General features: G+C 42.3%; 1 protein-coding gene across 1 annotated transcript; it reads right to left on the reverse strand.

Moving 5' to 3' along the window:
* Positions 1-17,095: 17,095 nt before the first annotated feature.
* Positions 17,096-18,077, reverse strand: LOC122053663. Its single transcript, XM_042615664.1, has 2 exons — positions 17,710-18,077; positions 17,096-17,632 (listed from the first exon to the last, which is right to left on the reverse strand). Exons 1-2 carry the CDS (start codon positions 17,842-17,844, stop codon positions 17,183-17,185), a joined length of 585 nt encoding a protein of 194 aa, XP_042471598.1. The 5' UTR covers positions 17,845-18,077; the 3' UTR covers positions 17,096-17,182.
* Positions 18,078-22,568: the final 4,491 nt, after the last annotated feature.

Below are 22,568 nucleotides of genomic sequence, written 5' to 3' on the forward strand. Positions count from 1 at the left end.
AATCGGCCGAGCAGGCCAGTAGGCTCGGCCAGATTGAGGCACAGCTAAAGACTTACGACCGGAAACTCGATCTGGCTTCCACAAGGAAACAACGGGTCATCACCGATCTGGAGGAAAAAAACAAGGAGGCCCGACAGCTGGCCGAGGATCTGAAGAAGACAAAGGACTTCTTGGCTACCGAGCGGGAGAATCGCTCAGCCAAGGAGGCGGAGATGCAGGGCCAAGTGAAGCACCTTGAAGAGGAGCTGGCGGCCTCCCGTTCTGCTTGTTAGGATGTATACTAAAAGTCTAGCTTTTGTATAAATATTTATAAGAATCACATTGGTCAAATATCTACATTTATGCTAATTGTAGTTGTCCGTTTAATTTATATTATAGATAACATGGTGTGAGAAGACACACAGAAGTTCATGTTATCAGTTCCTTATAAATTATAAACAGTTGCTCACAACCAAGATGAAATGGGACAAACTATTGGAGTGGTTGTAGTGTAATTAGGTATTAGTTTATCTTGACTAATAAATTACACTAGTACACTATGAGTGTATTGAGAAGACCATTTGAGGTAGTATCTTTTTATATTGACTATATAAAAGAACAATATCTCTATTATTATGGAAGTGTGTACTCTTAATCATGATATAATAACAAGCACATATTCTTAATATTTATTTCTTTAATTTATCAAAGGGTGCGATTTAGTTCGTTAAATCAATAGGCCCGATAAGTTGGGAAATGATATTATTTATATGGTGTGTTGTTGATTATAGAATGAAACTGTGTCCTAGTAATCTAAGTTGATGATGTCCCCTTGAGAAGCTCATAAGGATTGTCATGAAAACCCTGCAAGTGGACTTAGTCTGACATGATAATAAGGTTGAGTGGTACTACTCTTGGAGTGATGTGCGCAAATATTATGATCATTTACGCATGTTTTAGCGCACATTCACGTACTTTATGCATATATATTCATTGTATGATTGTCTCTTTCATCTTGTATTCATTATATATACTCTTTTGTTCGAATATCTGCTCTTTGTTTGATTTTGTGTTGACAGGGACAACTTTCTGAGCAAAAATGACAATTATCAACGCACCGGAACAAGTTGAAGAACACGATCGTGCACCCTTGCACGACCGTGTGACCAGACAGAGGGGAGCAATGCACAGCCGTGCGGCCAAGACTGAGGCGGATCAGCACACGGCCGTGCAGCCAAGACTGAGGCGGATCAGCACACGGCCGTGCATCTTTGCACGGTCATGCCACCCCATACCGAGACTAAGAAGTATACGACCATATATCCTTGCACGACCGTGCCCCATGGACTGAGGCCAGACACCACACGGCATTGCCAATTGGCACAACCATGCATCGCCGCCAGAGAGGAGAATGAACACGGCAGTGCCATCTTGGCACGACCATGTCGCCGCAGCCGTACCCTAGTCTATATAAGGGTTTTAACCATTTTTCGAGAGAGAGGAGGCAGGGGAGCGAGCCGTCAGTTGGAGAAACATCTTGAAGCCATCCCACACCGTCTTGGACCTTCGTCCAGCAATCTTCCACCACCATATCGACTCCAGAAGTAGAGGATTGGATCCGAAGGCCACTCGTCATCATTGGATAAGCATATTCCTTCTTTCTTTCTCTGTGTCTGAAAATTGTATGTTTATCTACATTATGTCTTTGGGTATTTCTCCGACACTTATGGAGTAGATCCTTTGTTCTAGGATTAGGGAGTAGTTGTGATTCTGCTTGATGTAAATCTCGTATTATGCTTATACTCGTTGGATGATCTTTTATGCTTTGTCTCAATTGCATGTTGCTTGATTGTGTAGAACTTATTAATCTCGTAGAGGGATTATCCCTAGATCGTACACCCGAGGGGCCCTAGTGACAGGGGTAATCCGTTCACGGACATCTAGGATACTTTCTTGAAAGGAGAGGAAAATTCTCCTCAAGGAAGCGAGAGACCAAACTTAGCTCTTAACTACTATTCTTAACTTACCAATTAGAGTTATGTCCTCAAGATTTGCCGAGGTGCCCTAGTGACAGGGGTAAATCGTAACAGGACTTCTTAGGGCCCTTCTTTATTCTGGTATTTAAGAATAGCTGCTTTAGTTTTCGGCAATTGCATGACAAAGGACAGCGAGTGTAGGATAAAACGTGACACATCAACACCACCACAACGAAACCGACCTCCTAGAACTCCTCATAACCAAGTGAACACTTCGACTCACCAGCTCTAGATTCTTCTTCCCGACCTTTCTTCCCTAGATTATTCATAACCATTGGTAGTCTAGCTAATCCTTAGTGAACAATTGCTAGTGCTTATAACCAGTCCCTGTGGGATCGATATTTTTATTACTGACGACGAATCCGTGCACTTGCGGTTCGTAACAAGTTTTTGGCACCGTTGCCGGGGACTGCGTCTATAACATTAGTAAAATCATATTGGATTAGACTAGGCTTTCTTTTCCTTTCTTAGTTTTCCGCATTCATTTCTTCTCTTTTATTATATTTATTCCGCTATCATATTTCATATCTTATTATTACATCATGAGCTAACCTTTCAGAAAGTTAATACCCTTTGATCTAAAGATTGACAGGACCTTTCTGAGGAGAAAATCTAATATATTCTAAGCAGCACAAGAATCCTCGTGAAATAGTCGACAAACTACTTAAAGATTACGCAACATTATATGCACGAGGGGTTCGTCCAGCATCACCCGAGCCCATTGAAGCCAACAACTTTGAAATCAAGTCCTGAATAATCCACATGGTCCAAGCAAAATCAATTTGGAGGAGGACTACATGAGGACCCTAACCACCACCTAGAGTTGTTCTACGAGATCTGTGGGCATCTATGAAGGTGAACGGGTCCCTCCGTAATCACGACTACTTCTTTTTGGGTTTTCTGGAAAGATAGAGCCAAGTGGCCAGGCTCCCTTCCAGCGAATAGCATATCATCCTGGGGAGCAGTGTGAGCGAAGTTTTTCGATAAGTTCTACCCACCTAACAAAACTGCTCACATGAGGATTCCGATTGTCAACTTCAAATGATAGACTCAAATTATTATTTCAAGCTTGGGACAGATTCAAGAGTATGCTAAGATAGTGCCCCATCATGGCCTTGAAAAATGGTTGGTTCTACACACCTTCTACAATGGGATAATTATCACACGAAGGTATCTTGATTCTGCAGAATGAGGAGCGATGAACAAAAGCCTGGTGAGTGAAGAGATCATAGAGAATGTGGCGCAGAACCACCATCAATGGGCATCCGAAAGATCCAGTGGCTCTCTTTACGGGAATCCAATTAAAGCGTCAGGGAAATTCGATGTAGATGCAGTTACACTCATGTCTGCAAAGTTGGACGCTTTGACCAAGAAATTTGACGCCATGGGAGGCAACACAGCTAATGCAATAGCATGAGTCTGCAACACCTGTGGAAGTACGGATCACGCTCAAGACACCTGCCCCTTTGGGCCGATACAGGCACAGATGAACCAACTTGAGCAGTGTGATGCAATAACCAACTACAATCAGAGGCAAAATAATTCGTACTCCAATACATACAATCCTGGATGGAGGAATCACCCTAATTTCTCATACCCAAATAATCAGGATCAAGGACCAGCATATCAGAATTATCAGCCTGGGCAACAGAGCCACCAATCTGGACAACAGACCTATCAACAACGGCAACCTTCACAACTGTCCAGGATTGAAAAGATACTCGAGGAAGCTCTCTCAGAGCAAAAGGAGATGAGGAACGAGATCAAACAACTGACTCAAAGGCTGGAAAACTCTGAAAAACACCAGAAGATGCAAGACAGCCAGATAGCTCAGATAGCTCAGTTCGTCTCAAGAGCACAGGGTATCTGTATTATGATCATTTACGCATGTTTTAGCACACATTTATGTACTTTATGCATATATATTCATTGCATGATTGCCTCTTTCATCTTGTATTCATTATATATACTTTTTTGTTCGGATATCTGCTCTTTGTTTGATTTTGTGTTGACAGGGACAACTTTTGGAGCAAAAACGACGATTATCAACGCACCAGAACAAGCCGAAGAACACGGTCGTGCACCCTTGCACGACCGTGTGACCAGACAGAAGGGGAGCAGTGCACGACCGTGCAATCCTTGCATGACCGTGCGACCAAGACTGAGGCGGATCAGCATACGGTCGTGCCACCCCATACCGAGACCAAGAAGTACTCGGTCGTGCATCCTTGCACGACCGTGCCCTATGGACCGAGGCCAGACACCACACAGCCGTGCCAATTGGCACGACCGTACAGCGCCGCTAGAGAGGAGAATGAACATGGCCGTGCCATCTTGGCACGGCCGTGTCGCCGCAGCCGAACCCTAGTCAATATAAGGGTTTTAACCCTTTTTCTCGAGAGAGGAGGCAGGGGAGCGAGCCGTCAGTTAGAGAAACATCATGAAGCCATCCCACGTTGTCTTGGACCTCTGTCCAGCAATCTTCCACCATCATATCGACTCCAGAAGCAGAGGATTTGATTCGAAGGTTACTCGTCGTTATTCCTTCTTTCTTTCTCCGTGTTTGAAAATTGTATGTTTATCTACATTATGTCTTTGGGTATTTCTCCGACACTTATGGAGTAGATCATTTGTTCTAGGATTAGGGAGTAGTTGTGGTTCGGTTTGATGTAAATATCGTATTATGCTTATACTCGTTGGATGATCTTTTATGTTTTGTCTCAATTGCATGTTGCTTGATTGTGTAGAACTTATTAACCTCGTAGAGGGATTATCCCTAGATCGTATACCCAAGGGGCCCTAGTGACATGGGTAACCCATTCACGATCTAGATACTTCCTTGAAAGGAGAAAATTCTCCTCAAGGAAGGAGAGACCAAACTAACTCTACTACTATTCTTAACACCAATTAGAGTTGTGTCTCAAGATTTGCCGGGGTGCCCTAGTGACGGTAAATCGTAACAGGCTTCTTAGGACCCTTCTTTATTCTGGTATTAAGAATAGCCACTTTAGTTCCGGTGCATGAAGGATAGCGAGCGTGGGATAAAGCGTGACACATCAACACCACCACCACGAAACCGACCTCCTAGAACTCCTCATAACCAAGTGAACACTTCAACTCACACTCTCGATTCTTCTTCCCGACCTTTCTTCCTAGATTATTCACAACCATTGGTAGTCTAGCTAACCCTTAGTGAACAATTGCTAGTGCTTATAACCAGTCCCTGTGGGATCGATATTTTTATTACTGACGACGAATCCGTGCACTTGCGATTTGTAACATGGAGCTAGATATTAATTAAGTGGGTTGTCAGTAACTCATTTAATTAATGGGCATTCAATATCTTAAACACAGAGAGACTAACACACTCATGATAAGAAGGAGCCCATATAGTAATATGAGATTTGTGTGGTAGTGCAATAATAACTCTTTAGTGGAATGAGATGTTATTGATGAACTTGAGTTGGGTGTTCGGGGCGAACACGGGAAGCTCAAGCTCATCGGGAGACTAAAACCAATTCCTCCTCTCGGCCCCTATTGTAGCCTCTTATTTATAAAGTCTTATATCCACCAAAAATCTAACTTCTTACCCACCTCTTGGTGGCCCGCCAAGCCTAGCTTGGAGCCCAAGCAAGGGTGGTCGGTCACATAAATATTAAAAGGAGTTTTTAAATTTTAAATCTTTCCTTATGTGGAAGTCATGATTGGTCGGTCACATAAATATTAAAAGGAGTTTTTAAATTTTAAATCTTTCCTTATGTGGAAGTCATGATTTTAAAAAAGAGTTTTTAAAATTTTAAATCTTTCCTTTTATAGCTTTCTACAAAGGATTAAGAGAAATGTTTGATATCTTTCCTTATTTGTAATTAAAAGGAAGATTTTAATTTTTGATAAAACTTTCCTTTTTAGCAACCATCCACATGTTTTAAAAGAAAGATTTTAATTTATATAATTTTCCTTTACAACTAACAAGGAATTTAAAGATTTTTTTAATTAAAATTTCTTACCAAAACAAATAAGAAATTTTAATTTCATGTTTAAAACTTTCCTTGTTTGGATTTAAAGGGTGGCCATGACAAGAAGAAAAGGAAGTTTTAATTTTTGTTTTAAAACTTTCCTTTTAGTCATTGGTAAGGAATATAGGATGTTTTAATTATGTTTAAAACTTTCCTTATTTATTAAGACCAAAGAATATAAAAGAGAAGGAGGGGATGCCTCACCCAATAACACATCTTCTATTCCTCCTCTCTTTTTCCTTGTGGCCGGCCCTTCCTCTTCCCCTTTTCTTCTTCTTTGGTGGCTGGCGGCATCAACCTTGGTGGAGATATTGGTGGCCGGCCTATGCTTGAAGGAGGAGTAGAGAAAGAAGGCATTGTTTCCTAGCATCCCTTGGAGATTGGTTGGTGACCGGAACTCATCATCCTTGGAGGTTGTTAGTGGCTGAAACTTGGAAGCAAGAAGAGAAGGCTTGGGTAGATTTCATCTTGGTAGATCGTCGCCCACACGACATCCAAAAGAAGGAGAGGAATACAATAGAAGATCAAGAGGTTTATAAGCTACGAAAGATATAACTAGTTATTAGATTCCGCATCATGAGTAGTTCATCCTTTTGTATAGATCTTGTAAAACCAAACACAAGAGGTTATCGATTTTAATTATCGTTTTTGTTATCGATATTTGTTTCGATTTCATGTTTCGATAATGTGTTTCTACTGAGATCTCTATAGTTAAACCTAGTTTACTGTGAGAAGTTTAAATATCCGATTTCTTTGAAAGGTTTTGTCTTGACAGTGGTGGATGATCTCATACCCAAGAAGGCCCAGTGTCTCGCCATATTTGACCTGGAAACCGATCCTTGAAATAGATATTTGATCAACTTCTGTAATATGGTTTAACTTAGGAAGATCACATCGGTTAAACTTGAAGTAAGAATGCTAAGTTTCATTCCCAACTCAAGTTTTACTTCTAAAGAACAATTTGGATTAATAATGTTAAGTATCGTTTGCAATCCAAATTTAACTTCAGTAGAGCACATAGGTAGCTAGGATAGTTCTATGCTTATACAAATTTTTGTACAGGGAAACTAGGACGGTATTCCGAGTAGCAACCAAAACTACTTTGACTACCTATCAAGAGGCCGAGCCAGGTCGCTTCGTAGCCCTGAAGCAACAATACCTCCGCTCGGACCAATTCTGGGAGAAGGCGACTGATTGGATCGTCCGATCATTTGACCTGGCAATTAATGCAACGCTCGGCCAACTGAAGGAGAACGGCCATGTCTCTGAGGCCTTGTCTGATAAGGACGTGAATCGCGTCCAACTCCTTGAATCCATTCCCGACGAGGCCTTCGAGTACAATGAGTGAGCGAGGGGTCAGTTAGAGAATATTTCTGTAGGGTTTTGAATGTACTCCTACCGTTTGGCAGCGACCTATTATCAATGATCCTTTTACGTTTTTCTTCATATGCCATTTGTTTACTATGTCATCTGTTCGTTATCCCATCTGTTTGCTAAGTATTTGGCCATATAGTTCCGATCGACCGTTGCGCCTGTACTATTGTTATTGAAATATTCACTAGGATCTACCTCCGAGGTTTATAGTCTCCGCTCGACTCTAGGTTTTGACGTCTTTATTAGATGATCTTTCAAGGTGGAATCTTAAGGTCGCCGTTCGACCATCGATGGAGTCATAGTTTTAACGTCATCGCTCGACGGTCTTCCGGGCAGATATTTATAGTTGCCGCTCCGACTATGGGGTTTAACGTTGCTTCTCGACGGTCTTCAAGGAGGGGTTTTTATAGTCGCCGCTCGACGGTCTTCAGGGCAGAGTTTTTATAGTCGTCACTCCAACTCTGGGGTTTAATGTCACCGCTCGACGGTCTTCAAGGCGGGGCTTTTATAGTCGCCACTCCAACTCTCGGTTTTAACGTCGCCGCTCGACGGTCTTCAGGGTGAGGTTTTTATAGTTGTCGCTCCGACTCTGGGGTTTAACGTCGCCGCTCGACGGTCTTCAAGGCGGGGTTTCTATAATCGTCGCTCTGACTTTGGGGTTTAACGTCGCCGCTCGACGGTCTTTAGGACAGGGTTTTTATAGTCGCCGCTCCGACTCTGGGGTTTAACGTCGCCGCTCGACGGTCTTCAAGGTGGAGTTTTTACAGTCACCGCTCTGACTCTGGGGTTTAACGTCGCCGCTCGACGGTCTTCAGGGCGGGATTTTTATAGTCACCGCTCCGACTCTGGGGTTTAACGTCGCCACTCGACGGTCTTTAAGGCGGGCTATTTATAGTCGTCACTCTGACTCTGGGGTTTAATGTCGCCGCTCTGACTCTGGGGTTTAATGTCGCCGCTTGACGGTCTTCAAGGCGGGGTTTTTATAATCGCTTCTTCGACTCTGGAGTTTAACATCACCGCTCGACGGTCTTCAGAACGGGCTGGCCGCTCGGCGATAACTTTGTAAACCTTTGCTTTAGATTTTAATCCTGTAGTTGAAGGACGCAGAAAAAATGAAGATTACATGTCATTAGTTACATTAGCGCACTTTTCACCCAGCTCGGTACGACTGGAGGTGGTTTGCACTCCATGGACGCTCCAACCTCCGCCCGTCCTCATCCTCTAGGTAATAAGCGCCCGACCGGAGCTTTTCCACGACCTTGAAGGGTCCGACCCAAGGAGCCTCCAGCTTGGTGACATCTTCGATCGACTTCACCTTCTTCCGTACGAAGTCGCCGACCTGAAAAGATCTAGGTATTACCCACCTGTTGTAGTTCTGGCGCATCCTCTGTCGGTAGACCGTCAGTCGGACGATTGCTTTGGCGCGCGCCTCGTCCACTTAGTCCAGCTCCAGGAGTCGCTGCTCGGCGTTGTCCTCGCCATACTGCTGCACCCGATCGGATTCAACTCCGACTTCAACAGGGATGACTGCTTCGCCTCCATAAACCAAGTGGAACGGGGACGCTCCCGTCCCCTCCTTTGGAGTCGTGTAGATTGCCCATAGTACGCTAGGAAGCTCGTCCGCTAAGCTGCCTCCGACGTGGTCGAGCCGAACTTGAAGAATTCGCAGAATCTCCCAATTGGCGACTTCGTCTTGTCCGTTGCTTTGGGGATACACTATGGAGGTGAAGGCCTGTTGAATCCCATACCCCTCACACCATTCTCTGAGATGTTGTCATGCGAACTGTCTTCCGTTGTCAGAGACGAGCCGACGCGGGATTCCGAATCGACATATGATGTGTTGCCAGATGAATTTCTTAACCATCTGTTCGGTTATTCTTGCGAGCGGCTCAGCCTCGACCCATTTGGAGAAGTAGTCTACTGCGACGAGTAGGAACTTTCTGTAAGGGATCGGTGGTTAGTCTGACAGAGAGCGGTCTCGCTCTGATACCACTTGTAGGTGATCGGACGACCGACTTGAAGGGGGGTTGGATAGACGGTGCCCCCAAATCGATTGATCTTCCTACACTTGTTAGTTGGCGCAGTGAAATATACGAAACAAACAAGCTAAAGGAAATTAAACTAAAGACAAGAAAGAATGCAAACCAAGCTACACGATCATTTACGTGGTTTGGAGATAAAGCTCCTACTCCATGACGTGTCCTTGAGGTGGACGATCCCTATCCGTCGGTGGATTACTCCTCGGAAGACCTCCGGCTAGCTCACGTAGCTCCTTGTGGGTGGAGAAATCTCACCACAACCCTTACCAAGGACTCTTTACAAGGTAGAGCACAGGTAGACTACTAATAGAGATTAACCACCTCTATTTCGTCAACTATAACCAAGCTCCCAAGCTTTGGTTATATAGGCCACGGGTTGAAAACCCCGCCTACCAGTCAACTGCCCTCTGTGGAAATTCGACCATTACATCCCAACGGCTCGATACCAGTCGACTACTAAAACTTGCAGTCGACTGCTAAAACATGCAGTCAACTGATCCACACTGACCAAACGAACAGAACCATTCTGTTCGCACCCAGTCGACTGCCCAGTCGACAGCGCGGTCGACTGCACCAGTCGACTGCTAAAACATGCAGTCAACTACTACAGTAGCGCTACAGTACTGCTACATTAACTTTACAGTAACGCTACAGTAAAACCTAAAACTAGGATTTTACTCCGAGTACAATCTCTCGTGCACTCGTACCCTCACCCTTATGACTCACTTGCTTCTTTGCATCATTGACCTCTTGCCTTTAAACCTACTTCCTTTGTCTCTCGTCCCTCGGATGCATTCAAGCCCGCAGCTCGTCCCAATGACATCCTTCACGTATGCCTCGAAGTCGCTTCCCTTAACCCTTGTCCTCGCTGCATTGTCCACGGTCCCTCGGATGCTCCATCCTTTACTGGACTCGAAGCCATCAACCTGGGTCACATGTGTATCCTGTAAACTTGCACAACTCAAATACACATATCAAATTCAAGGATGAATCTAACTTAAACTCTTTGCTCAAAGACCAAAACACATGGTCGCACGGACCATTGGATTGCTCTAACAATCTCCTTCTTTTTGATGTTTTGGCAATACATTTAAATTAGGGAAAACAATAGCAAATAAATATCCTAAAACAAATGGACTTACGTTGCCAAGACTACACACTTGGACTTACAACGCCGAATGGACTTACGATGCCAAGGCTACACACTTGGACTTACAACGCCGAAATAACAATGCATCATGCATTGGAACCTATCCCAAGGCTCCCCCTATATCTATGCATTCCATTGAGCTAGGAATTTCCCCACAGAGATTTTTAAGAACCTATCCCAAGGCTCCCCCTACGCAAAGGCACTAAGGTTTCCCCAACTAAACCTTACTTCTCTCCCTTTGCCTAACATCCAAAAAGCTTTCGAACAATATCCCAATTGTTGAAAACTTATCATCCAATTGACCCTAAACTCATGTATTTATCCCCCATGGATCCCATACACTTTTGTTGGTCGGTCGCCATGGGGAAGGACCCCACTATATCCATGCCCCACTGGTCGAACGAGCAGGATACTGCGACCGCCTTCATCTCCTCCGCGGGTCGGTGCGAGAGGCTATGATATTTCTGGAAGGACAAGCAGGTGGACACTATTCGAGCGACACCTGCTTGGAGGGTCGGCCAAAAATATCCGGCCAGCAGTATCTTTCTAGCCAATGACCGACTGCCTGGGTATCCTCTGCAAGTTCCTTGATGCATCTCCCGTAGAATGTAGTCGATGTCCTCTGGCCCTACACATTTTAGCAGGGGTCGGGAGAAAGTTTTCTTATATAGTTGATCCCCTATAAGCGTGAATCTTCTTGCTCTTCTTCTCAACAGGTGGGTTTCCTCCCAATCGGAGGGCATAATTCCCGATCGTAGGAACTCTATCAGTGTTGTCCTCCAATCATTTGGGAAGGTGAGTCCTTCCATTCGATCGATGTGTGCCACCAGAGATACTTGCCCGATCGGCTGTGATATAACAATTGGTGATATGGAGCTGGCTAGCTTAGTCAGCTCGTCCGCCACTTGGTTTTCCGCTCGGGGTATCTTCTGAATAACCACCTTCCGAAAGTTGGCCTTTAGCTTTTCAAAGGCCTCAGCGTAGAGCTTGAATCGAGTGTTTCTTATCTTGAATGCTCCGGTGAGTTGCTGAGTGGCTAACTGGGAATCCGAGTGAATCAGGACCTTGATCGCTCTGACATGCCGAGCGCCCTGCAGGCCTACTATGAGTGCCTCGTATTCGGCCTCGTTGTTGGTTGCCCGGTATTCTAACCGAACGGACAAGTGCATCCATTCCTCCTGGGGGGAGATCAGTAGTACACCAACTCCGCTTCCTTGCCAAATGGACGATCCGTCCACATATATCCTCCAAGTGGCTTCTGGCTTGAGATTCTGTACTTCAGTGACAAAGTCCGCTAAGGATTGTGTTTTGATGGTCATTCAGGGCCGATATTGTATGTCGAATTCGCTAAGCTCCGTTGTCCACTTAATCAGCTACTCGGACGCCTCTGGATTGAGGAGGACTCTACCCAGAGGGTTGTTGGTCATCACCACGATTGTATGCGCGAGGAAATATGGGCGAAGTCTCCGAGCGTCAATCACCAAAGCAAAGGAAAGCTTCTCGAGACCAGTGTAATGGAATTCAATATCTTTTAAAATATGGCTCAGGAAATACACTAGTTGTTCCTCACCGTTCTGCCGCACTAACGCCGAGCCCACAACGTGCTCGGTTGAGGACAAATAAATATGGAGCGGCTCGCAGGCAGTTGGCTTAGCTAATACAGGAAAGGAATTCAGATATGATTTTAGTTCTTCAAACGCCCGATCGCACTCCTCGTCCCATTGGAACTTGGTAGCTCAACGCAGTATCTTGAAGAAAGGAAGGCTCCGGTCGGCAGACTTAGAGATGAACCGAGATAAGACAGTTATCCGACCGGTGAGGCGCTGAGCTTCCTTCAAATTCCTTGGCGGCCGCATATCTTGCAGCGCCTTCACCTTACTGGGGTTTTCCTCGATGCCAGCTCGGTGACTATATAGCTGAGAAATCCCCCCCCCCCTTCACGCCGAATAGACACTTGATTGGGTTCAGCTTGATTCCGTATGCGCGGAGCGTCTGACAAGTTTCTTCTATATCTGTACATAAATTAGTAGCTCGAAGGGACTTGATGAGTATATCGTAGTTCAGGGGAAGGCAATCAGCGGCGGTAACTCCTGGGAGTCGGCTGAGCGACCACAGAGACTCCACGACAGTCGCGGGTGTTGTGGGTTGTCGATTGATGGAAGGTACAGAATATAGGAGTCCATACCTTTCCCTTGGGCCTTGGCCTTTCGACAGACACGTGTTGGACGACGTGTGGCCTAGCTTCCTGATGCGGTCATATCACATCGGCTCGGGGCCCTCTCGGAGGCTTGTGGCTGACCGACGACCTCCGTTCGACGTGCACCGATGGCTCTGATGGCGCTTCTTTCCTTCGGGATGCCTGAGCTTCCTCCACGTTGATATACTCGCTGGTCTTCTTTAGCATATGGTCGCAATCTCGGGGTGGCTTCCTAATAAGCAAGCAGAAGAAATCCCCATCTATGAGCCCTTGTGTGAAGGCATGCATCATAATTTCATATGAGACCGTGGGGATGCCCATGACCACCTAGTTAAAGCGCTGAATATAGGCCCGTAGAGCCTCTCTCGGCCCTTGCTTCATAGAGAACAGACTGACGCTGGTCTTCTGATAGCGCCTGCTGCTCGCGAAGTGGTGGAGGAAGATTGTCCTGAAGTCCTTGAAACTCTGAATCGACCTGTCAAGCAATCTTCGAAACCAACGTTGTGCCGAGCCAGATAACGTAGTGAGGAAGACTCGACACTTAACTCCATCTGTGTATTGATGAAGGGTTGTGACATTATCAAACTTTCCGAGTTGGTCGTCCGGATCAGTCGATCCGTTGTATTCGCCGATCGCCAAGGGTACGTAGTGCCTCGGTAGAGGATCCTGCAGAATTGACTCGGAGAATTAGCGGTTGATCCGGTCAGGGGATGAGTCAGCTTGGGGCGCTTTGCCTTTTCTCGTGTCCCGAGCGGGAGCTTCGTTTGATGAAGACCGGTCTCGATTCACTTGCGCAATTTCGGATGGCGCCTGGAACAAGGCCCGATGGAATGGAATTGGGGCGGGCGGCGCCTCTACTTGCGTTCTGGTTGGACCCTTGTTTTGCCCCCATATGGAGAGTTGTTCCGGTTGGTCTTCGTGCGCCACTCGGCCTCCAGAGGCTGAGGTTGCTTGTTGTGCCAGCCGATCGGCTAGCGCCTTCTGTTGCTGCTCTATTATCTTGGCAGCTCGTGCCTGTATGATGTCGTCGAGCTCTTCTTGAGAGAGCGTCATAATGTGCTGACGTCTAGCTTCTTCCATTTCCTTGGCTCGGATTCAGGTACATTCCCACAGACAGCGCCAAATTTGTTCCTGTTCGGAAGCTAAGTCGATGGATGCTGGGGATGTGGCACTCCTGTTGACTGGTTGAAGACTCTGCAGGCGTAGATCTCCCGCCGACGCGGACCTGCAAGTACAGCGCTGAGCCGGGGAGGGGTTCCCCGACGATGTCCCTCCGACGCTCAAGTAAGATCTCCGACGGAAAGAAGTAGGGCAAAGAGGAAATGAGAACTGTAGCTACAGTGAATTGATGAGCGTACCTCCGTCGAAGTCTGGGGGTCCTTATATAGGGCTCCCCAAAGGCACGTGCACGCTCCCCGAGGTGTGCACGCTTCTCAAAGCATATCTGGAATTGACGTGTCAGAAAAGTGTGTCTGACACCATACCTTAATAGCATGAGCATATCCCTGATGTGACAGTGAAACTTTCCATCGTATGATTCTCTGTCTGACCACGCCGTTGACCATGCCCCTTGTCGGAGACACTGGTCCCTAAGAAGATATCGCCAACTGCTTCCTTTATCCCCTACCGCGCCGAGAGGAGGCACCACTCGATTAGCGCCTTCCAGGCGACACCAAGGCCAGGCCGATCTGGATGTCCGCTCGGATGGTGATTCGATAGCCAACTCCACCCTGTTGAGCGAGGGAGCCTTGACTGCCGGGTCGATGTCGTGCCTCCTGTTAGCCGAGCGGGATGGTCGCTCGGCCTTTGTCTCTTCCCTCTTTGCCTCATGAGCGTTGGGAGCTCGGCGTCAAGCTGAGCTGTCAAGGTGTCGGGCCGGCTGCTCTTCTTGCCAATCGGGAAGGTAGCTCGCCCGATCGGACACATACCCTAAATACTGACCACTTTGACTTCCTACCGGGAGGGCCCTATCTTTACCATCGGATCATGTATACTAATAAAAAGAGATATACAATTTTTATACAGTGTAGTATCTAAATAAATATTTTACATTTTAAACAGATGTATTTTAATTTTTTTTATAGACATACTTTATGATGAGATGTGGTGAATAAGGTGGGGCCTTGAGTCAGATCAAAGCTATGGTCAGTTGATATGGTGGTCAATACTCGAGGATAACTTAAACGATTGTATCCATCGAGAGGTCATCTGACTGGATCCTTAGGTCGGTCGGATGTTGATCCCTTCAGTATTGATAAAACTCTATGCCGAGTCAGTGCTATCTAGAGCAAGGTTTACTTCATCACTTGGGGCTAACACAGTTAATTATTTTGGTCGAGTGATCTAGCCGATAGGACAAACTGGACACTAAGTTCGACCACACTCTGGTACCAAATTGAGAGGTCGAGCGAAAGACAGGTCCCTGCAACATTCCTCAAATCTGACCAGGTCACTTTGGTAAGCAATAGCCGATCAGACTACATCATAGGCTTGGTCTATTGACTAGTTATGCATATTAAGGGTCCTTTAACCCAACTGCCTCACATTCCTTTTTGATGTTTTGTGCTACGTATGACAGAGAATATTCTATATGCAAATTGTATATTAGAAACTTTCACCCTGTCAAATACAGGGATTACAGATCCATTTTAGGAAAGATGTCAGAACATCTTTATAGTATATCCTTTTTTAAAACATTTTGAGATTAGTGCATAGACTAATAATAACACTATAAAAGGGGGTTTCCATCTATAGGCGCAAGTACGCAATATGATGCTACACAATATTATATACTCATAGTCATAGCTATTGTTCATCGCCTTCAACTGGATCACTGACTTGAACGTCAGAGTACTTGAGTTAGGGACCCCCTCCTTGACCCAGTTGCTAACAGTCCTTTGGACATACAAGACCGTTCGGAGTCATCTTTTCTATCTTGTAATCTTCACATAGTCAACACTAGAGATACTTACCCAACGCACCATCTCCACTGATTTTAGACAGAATCACTTTGTATTCCTCCTTTCCCTTAAAAAAATGATCTTAGTTTTTAGTCATTCATAAACGATGAATCAATATATCAAAATTAGGTTTCCTATTCTCATCAAAATTCAGTATGATCCTAAATTTCTTTTACCCTAACCGATGGTCGATTATATTGTTATAAATTAATTTCATAATTTATCTTTCTTTTTTTTATATAGTCTAGGATGAACAGTAAGAGGTGAGATGATACCTCCCTACAATGTATAACAATTGTTTGACTGTTCTCTATAACAATTGTTTGTAATGGGGCATTTGAAAAATAGATATTCCTTATGTATTTATTTTGATACTTAAAATTAAAGTTAATTTTGACTAATTAAGCAACTTATATTTTTTACGATAACATACTGAATCACATAATTAACTGTTCTTAATACCGAACTCTATGAGCATGTCTCAAACATGTCTCAAAATACTTCAAATTAAACTTATTTCACCCAAACTCCATGAGCATGTCTCAAAATACTTCAAATTAAACTCATTTCACTCATTGTAACTTTCTAAGTAAAAATCTTACAACGAGTGAATTGATTAAAACTCAACGCGTTTGAATATATGTTCTCTTATAGTTTGGCCATTATACTAATGACTAGTAGTCATTCGTGATCTATTTTCTCCGTATTAATTTAGGGATGAATTAACGAGAATGCTGAAAACAAATAAATTACCTTTTTACCACAGTGCAATGAGTGAAATGAGATATTAAACTCATTTCACTTATGAGTTAAACACATGGAATAAGATATTAAAATTGAGATATCAAATTTGTTATGGTTGAAGACTGTCGGCGAAAAGTGGATGAAGTAAATAAAGTTTAGGAATTGAGTGGGAATTAGACATATAATAGTCGACTCATAAATAAAAAGGCAATTGATTGCTAGTGAAGATGTATAATAGAAATTAACTATATATTCTAGTAAATGAAGTATTTGAATTGGCTAACTGTTTTTTTAGCTTGAAATTATTTCATCTATTATTTTTAATTGTTCATATAAGTGAATGAAGTATTTGAATAGTCATTTTAAATATAAAAAATAAATGGAATGGTATACATAAGCCTTTATTGTTTAGCATATATATTTACAATGAGATCGATCCTAGTACTCACCAAAATATACTAACATTAATCAACTAAAAATAATAATAAATACGATTTCATGGGTCAGACGACCAGAGCAAATTAATAACAACTAAATGATTCGCAATTAAATTATCGAAAGGAGCGTGCGGTTTTTTTAATTTAATTTTAACAAAAAAAGGAGAAGAAATTTAAAATACTGATACTTCTGTTCCTTTTTACAAAATACAGAAAAGTTTATCACGTAATAACCGAAAATAATAGGGGTCTAGAGGGAAAAGTTCAGGGTGATTCGGGGTTTCTTGTGCTGCGGCGGGTGCGGCGGCGCGACCAGGGAATGGCAGCGGGGGCAGCGCGGGTCCCCCTTAGAGATCAGAACGTACGAGAGGCAGCTGGGGCATCCGGTGGCGACGAGGCTCCCGCCGGCCCCGGCTGAGTCGCCTCCGTCCGCCCACTCCTCCTCCCCTCCCTCGCGCCGCCGCTTGATCGACGCCGTCGTGATCGACGAGGACGAGGACGGCGAGGGAGATCCTCCGCCGTCGCCGCCTTCGCCTCCGCCGTCCCTCCTCCGCTCCTCCTCCCGCCCGCAGAGCGTCTCCCGCTCCGCCACCCGCTCCAGCGCCCACTTCACCTTCTCGATGGTACACACGCTCTGGCACCCACGCACCGTCGTCCCCGCCGCGTCGCCCTGCCCTCCCGCGGTCCCCAGATTGAGGTCCTGCAGAAACAACCGCCCACAAATAAGAACCCTAAACCACACCCCAAAACCCGAAATTGGCGCAAGAATCAGCATACCAGCGGATAGAGATCTGCGAAAGGAGCAATCTTGAGAGCAGCAGAATCCACATCTTTCGAGGAGGCTTCAGCGCCGAGTAGATCGAGCGTGACGAGGTCCCTCTTGCCTGCGCTCGACGCAACCGCGATCTCCATCCGATTTCAAATGATCAATCGATAACGACGACGAAGAAGAAGAAGAAGAGCAGAAATGAAACGACGGCTAGGAAGGAAAAGAAGAAGAGGAGAGGAACCAGAAATAGGAGGAGGAGGAGGAGGAGGAAGAGGAGGAAGAAGAAGAAGAGACGGTGAGTTAAATTAATGAGCGGAGCCGGTGGAAGAGCGCTCTCAGCAATAATGAAAGATTGGGAACGATTTGAGATTTGGGAACAATCAATTAAACACTAAAATATATATATATATATATATATATATATATATATATATATATATATATATATATATATATATATATATATATATATATATAAAATTTAAAATTAATTAATTAATTTAAAATAATGGAAGGGGAGGTAACGTAGTAAAAGGGAAATGGAAAAGTAAACCACATTAATTAAATGCCTCATTTAATTCCACCGCTATTTCCTCCTAATTCAAGGTTTGACCATTGGTAAAATGATAAAATTCGTTGAATCAAGTTGACAATGACAAAAGATTATTACGATTTTAATAAATCTAACTAAGTAGCTAAGAAAGTCTTATGCTAAATTTAGGTAAGGTAAAAATCCTAATGAATATTAAGCAGACATCGGGTGAAAAATCCTATTGGTCGAGGACAGTAGATGAAAGTTCTAGAAGTCGTGGACATAAGATGAAAACTGGATGAGTCAAGAATAAGACGTCTAGTGAAAAGTCCTGAAGTCTCGGATGCTTAAAAAAAGTTCAAACTAGATGAGAACACGTTTCCCGTTGAGGGAACAATAGACGTTGGTTCGACTTAGGGTTGCACGCAAAATCCAAAGTCAGAATTAGACAGTCCTGAGACCGTTTAAATTATTATATTATGTATGTTTTTTCTATCTCTCTGGTGCAGGAAATCGAAAATGGAAGTTAGCAAGAAAAGGGGTCTCCAGGTACTTGGGAAGGGTCCAGGCACCCGGAGGTCCGGGCACCTAGACCAGGTTCAGGTGCTTGGATTGACTCGAACCTAGAGAGGTGCCCAGCTGAGGTGGCAGATTGTCAACACATGTCAAAGTTCAGGCGTCTAGACAGGTCCAGACGCTCGGAAAGGGATAAACTTTGGCAAATAGAGTTTCGTTGAGGTCATGCCACTTTAGCTTGATGGGGGCGTCCGAGATTGGTCCAGGCGCTTGGACAAGGTTATAAATGGAGGGTTCAACCGATATTTCAAAAACAACAACTCCAACGATTTACTCTTTTGCGCGCTACTCTAAAGATGACTCGATAACGCTGTAATATTGCTTCGACGATCGAAAGCACGAATCTCCAAATCTTTACTTGTCGGTATAATTTCATTTATAGCACTTAAACTATTATCACTTTGTACTTGTACTTATTCAAAATTATTAATGGATTGCCCAATAAAAATATGATCGTCGATCTTAGAGTAAGAGTTACTATATCCTACGAACCAAGTAAAAATAATGTATTAGCTTTATCTTTGTGATTCTTCTTTTAAATTCTTTCTTTCTACTGCATATATTATTTATTTATAAAAAATATGAAAAAAAATCATGAGCGTTATTTATTCTCCTAGAATTTTTGATCCTACCAAGGTTATTCCTATGGGTTAAGAAAGAAATTTTAGAAGTTTTTTAAAAATTATTTTAAAATAAATTTGAATTAAATTTCATGTGAAAATTAGTTTTTTTTTTGTTAAAGATAAATTAGATGAAAGTAATATAGAAAATAAACAGATAATTTATTTATTTTTACATATTGAGACTCTCCTTTAGTTGGAAGCAACAATCAAGGGGCAATAAATAGGCAGATCACGCGCACCAACTTTTGAGTATTCTTATGAGGTGCATCCCACTTAGTTTTATTTTTAAATATGATAGTTTCATTATTTCACTCAAAATCTAAGAAATTTGATTTTATAACCAAAAGGACGTAATTATTAAATAAAATATTTTATAAACAAACAGTTATAAAAGTCAACTAAAACACACACATAAAGACTTTGAGGCAAATCTCCAATATATTTCTAAGTCAAAACAATACCTTTAACTTTATTTTTCTTTAAAATAAAAAACTTACGACTCTTATGAAAATTATCATGATGCATGTACCTTGAGGATAAATTTAAAAAATTATGGGTGGGATATGTACAAACAGCCCAATAAATGAGTGGGGCTGCATCATTCAATGGATTATTCAATGCTTGTGATCATCAGTGACATCAGGTTTTTCTTTCAAAAAAAAAAATTATTTCAGATTTTTTCCGATGAATTATTAGCATCATATGGTTTGAAAATATTTTGTTGTTTAGAACATCGCATTAATTGGTAATGCACTAATTGTTTTTTAATTAATTAAGACACATTTTCCTTTCACTTTCTTGTGTAATTAATAGTCATTAATGAGCAATGCCAGCTCTAGGCTCCAAGTTATTTAGCTAATACAATTAATTTATTATTAAAATCATTATGATTATATATGTATTTATATCTTCATTAGGACACATGCAATGGAAATGATAAATCCAACTACCTATGGATGATCGGTACAATCATATAAATTTTTTCTACTAACTATCAGATAAATTAGAAAGTACTTATATAAGATAGATGCAATGAATAATTTATAACAGGAGGTTTATGTTATAAATTCTACCCGCACTATTTTTATAAATCGATCCTAAAATTTTGATACCGATTTATATTTTTTTAATAAAATAAAATTATAAAAAGGGTTTATATTCATTCTCGCTGTTAATGTTTGCAAGTAGCAGATAGTAAGTGCCCATATTTACTTTTTTTTATTTATATTATTTTTATTAAATATTTATTTATTTTTATCGAATTATTTATTTTTATATAAATAAATGAATAAAATTGAAAGTACTAATATAATTATAAATAATACATTACAATATTAATTAATATTATATATATAGTAATGTCACGCTCCGAGTAAGTTCTTATCAGAAGAAATTTCGACAGCATCTCCTTTATACGGGTGACAATTTGAAACTTGACTACATAACCCTCAGAGCCCCTCAATCCTCGGCCAATACGGCCGGAACATACACAATATAAATATGTAAATAATCCACGCAGTTATAATGGTACAGCCTCAGACTGACTAACACAACCACGCAATTTAATAAAAACTTACACCACTACAACGAAAAACCTTTGTAGCGAAAAACATGGGCAGCATACCCGAATCACGATATAAAATCCAAGAGTGCAAACACACACATTACAAGTATGTAGTTCACTAACAACGAAACACAAGTCCGAAAAGAGATAACCATCTCGACTCCTAGTGGGGATTAGATACTGGAACCTCCTGACGGCTTCAACCTGAAATAAAAATAAGTCAACAGAGTGAGTTCAATAACTCAGTGGGCATCAAGCTGACATGAATAGTTAGATATATCTAACAGTAATAATCATGGAGTACAATCTCCTGATAAAAAAAAAGAAATGCGAAGACTGAACAAGCAAAGAAGCTGTACTCACCTGTGTTAGAGTGTATACTAAAAGCCTAGCTTTTGTAAACATTTATTTTTGAAATAAAAGAATCACATTGGTCAATGTCTGCATTTATTTGTTAAATGTAATTATTCAATTAATTTATATAGTAGATAACATGGAGTGTGGTGTCACACTCAGAAGATCATGTTGTCGGTTCTCTATAAATTATAAACAGTTGCTCATGACTAAGATGAAAAGGAACAAACCATCAGAATAATCGTAGTGTAATTAAGTATTAGTTTATCTTAACTAATAAATTACACTGATACACTTTAAGTGTATTGAGTAGGATCATTTAGGTAAGTTCTTTTTGTACTGACTTAGTAAAAGAACTAGACCTTATTTATTATGGAAGTGTGTGCTCTTAATCCTAATATAATAACAAGCACATATATTTAATATTTATTTCTTTGACTTATCAAAGGGTGAGGTTTAGCTCGATAAATCAATATGCTCGATAAGTTGGGAAATGATATTACTTATAGTGTGTGTTGTTGATTATAGAAGGAATCTGTGTCCTAGTTATCTAGGTTGAGAATGTCCCCAAGAGGAGCTCATAAGGATTGTCATGTTAAACCCTGAAGGTGGACTTAGTCCGACATGACAATGAAGTTGAGTGGTACTACTCTTGGAGCTAGATATTAATTAAGTAAGTTATCAGTAACTTACTTAATTAGTGGACGTTCATAATCTTAAACACAGGGAGACTAACACACTCATGAAAAGAAGAAGCCCATAATGTAATTTGGGATTGGTGCGGTAGTGCGGTAATAACTCTCTAGTGGAATGAGTTATTATCGATGAACTTGAGTTGTATGTTCGGGGCGAACACGGGATACTCAAGCTCATCGGAAGGCCAAAACCAATTTCTTCTTTAGGTCCCTGTCATAGCCTCATTATAGCCTCAAGTCCATCCAAATGTAAGGCTCTTCTTGGTGTCCAAGAAGTGGGGCGGTCCAATGCTTGGTGACCAAGCGAGGGCCGGCCACATCCTCTTTATAGGGGTCGACCCTATTGCTTGGTGACCAAGCATGTAGGGGCCGACCAAGATTAATTCAAATAGGAGGGTTGTTTTGAATTTTTAAAATCTTCTCTTTGTAGAAAACTATAAGTTTTAAAAGAGAGATTTTATTTTGTAAAACTTTCCTTATTTGAATTAGGCCACATGTTTTAATAGAGAGTTTTAAAAGTTTT

The sequence above is a fragment of the Zingiber officinale genome, chromosome 3A (assembly GCF_018446385.1).
Source record: "Zingiber officinale cultivar Zhangliang chromosome 3A, Zo_v1.1, whole genome shotgun sequence".
NCBI lineage: Eukaryota > Viridiplantae > Streptophyta > Magnoliopsida > Zingiberales > Zingiberaceae > Zingiber > Zingiber officinale.

Excerpts from the sequence above, each read along its gene's own strand:
- LOC122053663 (XM_042615664.1), bottom strand. The coding sequence starts at position 17,844 with ATGGAGATCGCGGTTGCGTCGAGCGCAGGCAAGAGGGACCTCGTCACG. Across the intron at positions 17,633-17,709 it reads TCGCAGATCTCTATCCGCTG|GACCTCAATCTGGGGACCGC; the intron begins GTATGCTGATTC and ends TTGTTTCTGCAG.